At 52.8% G+C, this 8,534-nt stretch overlaps 1 protein-coding gene across 10 annotated transcripts; it reads right to left on the bottom strand.

The window, feature by feature from the left end:
- Positions 1–57: 57 nt before the first annotated feature.
- On the bottom strand, positions 58–8,142 carry PPT2 (palmitoyl-protein thioesterase 2). 10 transcript variants are annotated; one of them, XM_059399924.1, is made up of 10 exons: positions 6,916–7,045; positions 6,310–6,360; positions 5,790–6,005; positions 5,382–5,535; positions 4,828–4,923; positions 4,631–4,738; positions 4,018–4,101; positions 3,814–3,898; positions 1,074–1,128; positions 58–886 (listed from the first exon to the last, which is right to left on the bottom strand). In XM_059399924.1, the coding sequence occupies exons 3-10, from the start codon at positions 5,973–5,975 to the stop codon at positions 743–745; spliced, it is 912 nt and encodes a 303-aa protein (XP_059255907.1). In that variant the 5' UTR covers positions 5,976–6,005; positions 6,310–6,360; positions 6,916–7,045; the 3' UTR covers positions 58–742. The 10 variants fall into 10 exon arrangements, with proteins under 10 accessions (XP_059255907.1, XP_059255906.1, XP_059255911.1 ...); XM_059399923.1 differs by having other exon boundaries at positions 5,790–5,983; XM_059399928.1 differs by lacking the exons at positions 6,310–6,360; positions 6,916–7,045 and adding an exon at positions 8,120–8,142 and having other exon boundaries at positions 5,790–5,983.
- Between the last annotated feature and the right edge of the window lie 392 nt (positions 8,143–8,534).

The raw sequence follows: 8,534 nt of genomic DNA, 5'->3' as shown, positions 1-8,534 counted from the left end.
TCCCCACCCTCCTTGGGGAGCCAGGTCCCCCTTACCTGGAAATGAGCCAAGCCACACTGAGGAAATGGAACTTTATTTCCATTAATACAGGGTTAACACCCATTCAATGGTAGCTAAAAGAGGGGCTGGGGCCTCAAAGAAACTAGGCTCCCAGGGGGTACCCCAACACTGAACGTAGGGACTGGGGGATCCCCAAACCTGAGATGGGCCTCACAGGCCATAGATATTCCCCAACACTGACATTTCAAGAACAGAACTGTCCCCATAGGGGAGCCTCAGAACCCCACTCTCATGGGTAGTCCTTCCTGGGAGTTGGGAGAGCTGAGGAAAAGGGAACATGGGGAGAAGAGAAGCTAAAAATGACCTGAGTGGCCTAGAAGGAGACCCCTGTAGTGGGCAGGGGCTGGGTTCTCCTTCAGTAACAGCCAGAGATGGAGGGTCGGCGGTGGCAGCAGCAACAACAGCAGGAGCAGCCACAAGTTAAAAACCTGGTTTCTCTCTTCCCAACCTTGGGCTTGGGAAGCTGAGAGAGCACGGAGCAAACCCCAGACATGAGCTGGGGGAACACCAGGATTTGTCATGTACAGAGAAGAGGAGGAAGGGGTCGTGGGAGCCCTGGTTGGTGCGGGCAGTGTGGGAACAATGGGGTGGTCCCAGGCACATCAGAGCCTGACATTTGCCTTCCAAGGCCACCGCTTGGTTTCTGGGCTGGGGAGTTCCCGGGGCATCTCTGAGGACATCCTCAGGAGAGCCAGGGTTCAATGCAGGTCTCATAAAGCGTACGGTTGGAGTGCCAGGCCGTGTGGGCGATCCCAGCCATCGGACACCTCACTATGGCTCCCCGGGCCAAGAGTGTCTTCAACCCAAAAGAATCCCGCAGATAAACCTTCAAGGTGGGCAAAGGGTCACAGCAGACAGACAGATGAAGAAACAAAATGAGTTCCTGCTGGTGTCCTGGGTCCCCTCTCCCCACAGGGTGAACCCTTCCGCACTCAGGGGTCGGTGGGCAGGGAGGGCTACAGACTGAGGTGGGACAGAGCATGAAGAAAGGGGACACAATCCCGGGGGCTCACCGGTTGCTCCTCCATCTCCAAGACCGTCTCATTGGCGTCATAGAAACCAAAGAAGCTACAAAGAGATTGAGGGTGGGCAGAGGAGGTTATTAGGAATGCTGGAGAAAATCAAGGTAGGCTAGGGGACTTCAGGAACTCATGGCCACAAGGCACTCAAAATACTTAACTGGGTATCATGTGCCTCACGAGGTGATACACTGAAACTATAGCAAGGCTTCTGCAGAGTCCCATCAAAAATGTGTGACCTGAACCTACTCCTGAGGAAACAGCCAACAAACCCTGAGGGACATTCTACAAAATGTCTGGACCACACTCCTCAAAAATTTCGATGTCAGAGACAAAGACTGAGGAAGTAGTCCAGAAAAAAAAAAAAAAAAAAAAAAGAGAGACTAAAGAGCTATGCAAGTAAATGCGACTTGTGATCCCAGGATGGATCTTGCAATGAATTCCCCCCCCCCCAATAAGGACAACTGGAAAATACCTGAATCAGGTCTATAGAGTAGCCTAGCCATGTTAAGTTCCTGACTTTGATCACGGTATTGTGGCTACGTAAGGAATGTCCTGTGCATAGCAGACAGACAGACATACTGCAGTGTTAGGGATAAAGAGACCTCATGTCTACAACCTATTCTCAAACAGTTCACAAACATAACTATACCCTGTATCTGTATAGAGAACAGAGGAGGGCAGAAACATGGTAAAATGTTAACATTTAGAAAATCTAAATGAAGAATACATTAATATTGCTTTTGTAATACTTTATTAACTTATTAAGTATGAATTTATTCCCAAATATAAAGAATAAAAAGGTCTTAAGATTCTCAGAAGCAGTATTTAACTGGCATGGGCCGTGAAAGGGCACTGGCCATGACAAACAAAGGATGATAGTATTTAAAGTCCAATAGTTTACAGGAGCAAAGAGAGGCCACTCGCCCGGTTCTAGAGCACCAACAAAGGCTTCCAAGTGAGGACTCTCCCCTAGGGAAGGCTGTTCCCCAGGCAAATGAAGAGCAGGAGCCAAGGTACAGAAGTGAGGCCCAGCTGGGTGCTGTGGGGAGCTGGGCTGGAGGCCGAGAGGCCATGCTGAGTTGGGCTGGAGGCCAGGAGGCCACATATTTCACCAGGTGTAGGAGAACAGCAGGGGCACACAGACCTGGGTTTGAACTCCAGCTCTGCCGCACACTCCCAAGCATGTGTGGCTGAGCGTATTATTCTCTTTGTCCCATATAAGAATACTTCCTTTGCAGAGAGGAAGTGAAACCCCGTGGTTAGATCAGATAGTCTGACTTCACAAGTTACTGACTCTATGAGGATTAAATAAGGTTTATTTGAGAAGTACTTGGAATAGTGCCTTGACATGTAAAACATGCCATGTAATTGTGAACTATTACTATCTTCACAGGGTTGTGGAGGTAAAATGAGAAAAAACAAATCCCATCCCATGGGAGTCCCATGACTCCTTCACTTAAAACCCTCCAAGGCCTTCCCATATCACTCAAAATAAAAAGTCAAGGGCCATGGTTGCCAAGAGCTGGGGCAGGGGGTGGGAGAAAGCAGGGATGGGGAGTTCATGTTTAATGGCTATGGAGTTACAGTTTGGGGGAAAAAAAAAGTTTTAGAGATGGATGGTGGTGATGGTTACACAAGAATGTCAATGTGCTTAATGCCACTGAAGTGTACTTAAAACGGTAACTTTTATGTTATGTATATTTTAGGGGGGAAAAAAATCAAGGCCTGACTGCCCTACAAAGGCTGAACATCACTGGATCCCTACTGCCCCTTTCATCTCCTCTCCTGCCCTCCCCAGCTCCCTGCACTCTAACCACATGACCTCCTTATTCCTCACACCTGCCCCAGGACCTCTATAGATGCTACTCCTTTCCCTGAGTCATCCCCCCTCCCCACACACCACCACCAGATTTTTCCACAGCTCCTTCCTTCACTTCAAGTTTCTACTCAAATTGCAACTCTTCCAGGACCTGTCTGGCCATCATCTGACACAGGCTCCAGTTATCGTCTAATCCCTTCCCCTGCCTTGTCTTATTACCACCTGACATTTACATTTATTACATTTCCTATACGACCAGATCGTAAGCTACGTAATAGCAGGGACTTCTCTCTCATTTACCCCTGCATCCCAGTGGCCCAGAACAGTGCCTGGGCATACATACAGTGCTCAATACATATTCATTAAGGACTAAGTAGCTTACGTGACATTTTAGATCACTCATGATGGGCAAGAGGTCCATACATAGCACAATGGAGCCCCAGATTTTCCTGAGATACAGGATGGAGGGGACAGGGCTGAAGGCTATTACAGAAGTCCAGATATGTAAAACAGGTGGGAGAACACATAAAATGGCATGAAACTATACACATCCTACCAATGACAACTTTCTGGTTTTGATACTGCGCTAGAGTTACATAGGATGCAATCGTGGGGGGAACCGGGCGAAGGATACATACCCAGGACCTCTCTACACTATCTTTGCAGCTTTCTATGAATCTGCAATTATCTGAAAGCTAAAAGTTTTTACAAGGCAAGGGTTTAGGGATAGAGAGGAAGCATAGTCTGGAGGACGTAGCGACTGGCTGGATACAAGTTGAGGGATAATGATTCCCCGTTTTGGTCTCCAGTGACAAGATATGTGGAGGGTGAGGCATGCAGGCCTGAGATAAATATTACTGGGGGCTGGGGGATGTCCTTAGCCAATCTTCAGGCCACACAGTCCCTTATTACCTAGACTGCCAGGGGGTAATAACACCATCATCAGGACCCCCAATCAGCACCAGGCGGCCCACACGAAGAAAGTTCTTCCTCCATGCTGAAGAGTGGGAAGAAAAGAGCTTGCATCAGTCACAGGGGTCAGGCCCTGTTGGAGAGGCAAACATAGGGGGTCAGAGAGGCAGAAAACGGGACCCAGGTAGGAGCCTAGGGTCTCACCAGTGGCATTGGGATGATCTCTTTCCCCATTAATCAGGGCCAGGAAGCTGCTGGCATTGAGGTATAAGTCATCATGGTGGGGGTCTAGGTACAAAGAGCAGTTAGAAAGACAGTCAGAGAAGCAGGGAAAAGAGGCAAGACCAGATGCTGAAAGGCCAATCAGGGGACTACAATGATAGACAAGGTGACTACTAAGAGTAGCAATAATAGTAATTGTGAACAAGAGAGTAAACACCTTTATCCAGCACCTAGGATGCCAGGTACTGTTCAAAGTATATTACGTATATTACATGTTAATTTCTTTAATCTTTACAACCCCCTATAGGGTAGATACTATATTAATATTTTACAGATACAGAAAACAGTCACAACCAAATATTTACTATCTGGCCTTTTAGAGAAAAAATTTACTGACCCCTGCCCCAGACTAACTCTGAAGCAGTAAGGTAATACACAGAAAGTGTTCTCAATAGCGCCTAGTCACACAGTTATCTTCAGCATCGCTGAAGTTATCTTCAGCATTACTGTTGGTTATGGTACAAGGGGGAGCAGCAGACCCTACCCCCCCAGGGTGCCCCTCCATGCAGACCCCAGTTTGGCATCCCCTATTCACCGTGCCAGTAGTTGCAGATGGAGAATTCTTGGCCCCAGGGGCTGTAGCAGATCCGGTAGAGGTTAGACCTCATGGAGGTAGGGAAGAGCCACTTCAAATAGTCCGTATCTGGCAAGAGAACAGCAGAATCCAGTGGCCCCAAACTTCTGTGTCCCCCAAACTCAGAGCCCTCTCAGGAGCCCACCATCCCCACTCACCTCCATACTGTCCCATTTGTGGAGAGGAGAGAGAGATGAAAGAATCCACGTTGTGCTCCTCCATGACGGACAGCAGTGCCCGGCACACCAGGCCCCCTGGAGGCAGAATGCCACGAGGCTGGGACTTAGGTACAGCCAGGTCAACAGCCTCCCCACATGCCCCTGCCCCCAGCGTGTCCATAAGAAGAGTGAAGCCCAGAGAAAGCAGGCACACCTTGTAGCAAAAAGTTGTATGTCGTGAGAGTAACAGAGCCAGAATTAGATTTCTGGGTCTCCCAACTCTACCTGTAGGGTGCTTTTTACTCTTTCCTTATCCCTTATGTCCAAGAACCATGGGTAATGGCAAAAGGGGGCAGCAGCATGGGGAGCCTCCCTCCCACTGAGGACACAGAGATAAGACCCAGGTGCTGAGGGAAGTCAGAAAAGTAGGGCTCAGGTACTAGGGCTCTGGCTAGGAACAACCAGGTTCAGAAAAGGGGACACCAGGAAGTGTCCCTCAGGTAAGGATCAAGCCTCAGATAGGGCTTAGAAGTTGGGAGGGGGAGTGCGCCTACCCTGCGAGTAGCAGATGAGATGCACCCCTTCAGGGGCCTCTGCCATGATGGGGGCCACAGCCTCTCCGAACCCTTGCACCTGTTCCCACAAGGGTCGCAAGCTCTCTCTTCCATCGAAGAGATCGAGCACAGTCACCACAGTCCCAGGGTGTGTCTGTGGGAAGGGGGCAATGCTGCAACAGGGGATGGACTATGAAGCCCCTCCACACCGCCCCCTGGCCAGCGTCCACATGCCTATGGCGCCCTGCAATGAGAACCAGGGATCTCGTCCTCCGACTCTCCCAACGCCAGCACCAGCTCCTCTAGGAACTGAGCAGGCCCGGAAGCGCAGCTTTCAGTTCCCCATTCTCCTTCCCCCGTCACTACAGTAGCCTCCAGCGCCCCACAACCGAGTGTCCCTTGCCAGACCTCGTTGATGTATTCCAGCAGGTGGCGGAAGCTGTATGAGCTGTCAAAGAGCCCGTGTACCACGATGACCGGTTTGTAGGAAGCGCGATGGGGCGCAGGGGCTGCTGGCAGCAGCAGCGGCGGCAGGAACGGCAACAGGAGCAGGATCCCCGCCGTGGGGAGCCGCAGCCCTCTGAGGCCCAGCATGCTCCCGCCTGAGAATGGGGCGATGAGGGCCTGTGAGAGAGATGACAACACGCTCTCCCCTCGGAGCAGACGCCCGGCCATCAAGATCCCCCCCAACCGTGCTCACACTAGGTTCAGGTCACAAAATAGCCTACTTTGAACTTACTTCAGGACTGTAGGGAAACACACCCCCCTACACGCACCGACGCACACCCGAAACCCCGCCCCCAATTCAGCCGGAACTCAGTCCCTGGGCCCAGGGTCTTCCTAACGCATCATGCCAGCCATGCACGACCCTGGCTTTTGCAAGACCCCTGAGCAGCAGCGCAGGCTCCTGGAGAATGCAAGCTCCCACCTGGCCTACGTCCGTGAGCCTGGCTCCGCCTGCTGTTTACTTCTCCCTAGACTGGAACCCGCGGGGGGGTGGGGATGAGGGGAAGGGTGTAAGGACAGCGCGCGCTGGGGAATGACGGATGGGAGAGGGGAGGCTGCTAGGGGTCGCGCTTCGCCGTCACGTCCGGGGCTTTCCCTGGCAACCGTGTCGGCGTCCCCTGAAACGCAAGCCCGGACCAGAGGGGCAATGGAACATTCCACTGCATTCCGGGAGCGGGGGATGAAGTAGGCAGACCGATCCATTTAGGCCGGTGGGGAGAGGAAGAAGCGGCAAACATATCCTGGGAATCTAGAGAAGGCCGGTCCAGGCCCTGCTGCACCAGCGAGCCGAGGGTCCGATTTCTTGCCCTTGATTCGCCCCACTTCCCAATTCAGGCGTCCTGCTCCGCTGCGGAACATGAAATTCTCCCTCCCCCGGGGTGGGGGTGCGGGAGAGGGCGCTGGGGAACAGACTGGGGAAAGGCAGTCCTCCGCATTTCGTCCTACGCCGGATCCGGGCTGAAGCCAGCCCAGGCGGACCCCTCCCCACCCCTACCCGCCAGCCGCCGGCCCCAGGTCAGCGCCTTACAACTGTTCATTATGAAGTGCGTGTAGTGCCCTTGTCTCCAGGGACGCGAAGAGTCCTCGAGGCCCCTCGAGCTAAAAGTGCTGGCTGACCCAGTTTCTCCCGGCCTACTCTACTCCGCTCCCGGTATACGACCCACCTCCAAGGGGCGGAGGGCCCCTGGGGCAGCGCTGACTCACGCTAGCGTGGTTCCCCTGTCTTTCAACTTGAGGGATCCCCCCCCTCCCCCCGTCTGCCCCTGGCTGGGAGCTCTAGTGGGCGGCTTGCGACGCAGACCCTCGCACCGCATCCGGACTTCCACGCTCCAGGTGTCCTGCACCTCCGCCCGCGACCCCTTCCCGATACCTAGGTGGGCTTTTACTTAGCATTTAAAAGCGTTCCCCTTCAGGAAAAAGGATTTCGAAGCTTGTCTGAGTCCCTCCCTCTAGTCACAAGGTCTTTGCAAGTCTAAAGTTTCTCAATAAAACTGACGTGTGCCGAGAGGTGTGTGATGTGAGGACGGGGTGGCGGTAGGGGGTCAGGAGCTCACGCGAACGCGAACGCGAAACCAGAACGACCAGTTCGGGGCCCTGACCTAAATGTCAGGAGCCTGGGACTGGTCCAAGCGAGGGCTTCAGCTCTGTAGCCTCGGCTTGGACGCGGAGGGGAAGGACACTGCCGGAGAAGGCGACTGCCTCAGTGGGGGGATGGGGAATACTAATCTGAAGGTGGAGGCAGGGGAGGGTTAATGATTCCCCGACGGTGCTTTTGCAAAAAGCCCAAGTCCTATAAATCCCGGTAGACTGCCTACCTTCACCTTCCCTCTCCTTGTAAGCGCTCACAAGATACAATGAAGAAATAAAAGCCCGCAATTACAGCTGTGCTCCAACCTCCCACCCCCCACCACATATACTCCTGTCGATTCAGGAGGTGGCTTTGCGTCTTGGCAGGGGTGGTGGGTGGGAGGGATCTGAACACTGATGTGCCCAGAAACTCTAAGAAGCCCAATTATCGAAGAGGGAAAGGGAAACCAAACACATACTCCCAAAATGGAGTTGCCAGAAATGAGCTGATCCATCCCCTCCTCCCAAAGTGCTGAGCTCCTTCACTCTGGAGAAAAAGGTGTCTCTGCATCCCCCCAGCTTCCTCTCTGTCTGCCAACCCTCGGTCCCCCAGCCACAGGCCCAGCGGCTGCTGAACCACTGTAGACCGAAGCCCCCCACTTTACCTGCAGTTCACCCCAGGCCATAACCCTGGGAACTCTTCAAGCCATCGCAGGTCTCAACTCTGCAGTTCTCTCTCATATACAATTACCTTTCCTAAAGTGGGGGAAAGTAGAGCTAAGGATTTGGAGGAAGATCCTGAGAATTTGTGGGGACTCTGAGGGAAGCTGAGGAGGGGGGCCCCTGACTAGGGTGAACGAGATCCGGTGGGGACTGGGGTACTGAATCCACTGAGCACCTGCTCACTTCCTCCCACAATATAATCACTACAGCCAGTCTTAGATGGGAAGACTCTAGAGAGTTCTCCCTCCCTCCTTCCTTCCCTTAGTCCCACCCGCCTCGCCTGGTCTTGCTTGCCTCCCGGTTTCCATGACAACTCCAAGGGAGCCCAAACTGGGGGCTTGAATACCAGGGTGAGAG

Source organism: Mustela nigripes, chromosome 5, assembly GCF_022355385.1.
Source record: "Mustela nigripes isolate SB6536 chromosome 5, MUSNIG.SB6536, whole genome shotgun sequence".
NCBI classification, from domain to species: Eukaryota; Metazoa; Chordata; class Mammalia; order Carnivora; family Mustelidae; genus Mustela; species Mustela nigripes.
The sequence above is the reverse complement of the archived record's forward strand: the minus strand, read 5'-3'. Positions and strand labels throughout refer to the sequence as shown.

What these genes read in the sequence shown, in the direction of transcription:
- PPT2 (XM_059399918.1), bottom strand. Translation starts at nt 6,056, where the DNA reads ATGGCCGGGCGTCTGCTCCGAGGGGAGAGCGTGTTGTCATCTCTCTCA. An exon ending in ACAAATGGGACAGTATGGAG is followed by an intron (nt 4,739 to 4,827) that starts GTGAGTGGGGAT and finishes TTCTCTTGCCAG; the next exon opens with ATACGGACTATTTGAAGTGG. An exon ending in ATTACCCCCTGGCAGTCTAG is followed by an intron (nt 1,129 to 3,813) that starts GTAATAAGGGAC and finishes ATCTCTTTGTAG; the next exon opens with CTTCTTTGGTTTCTATGACG.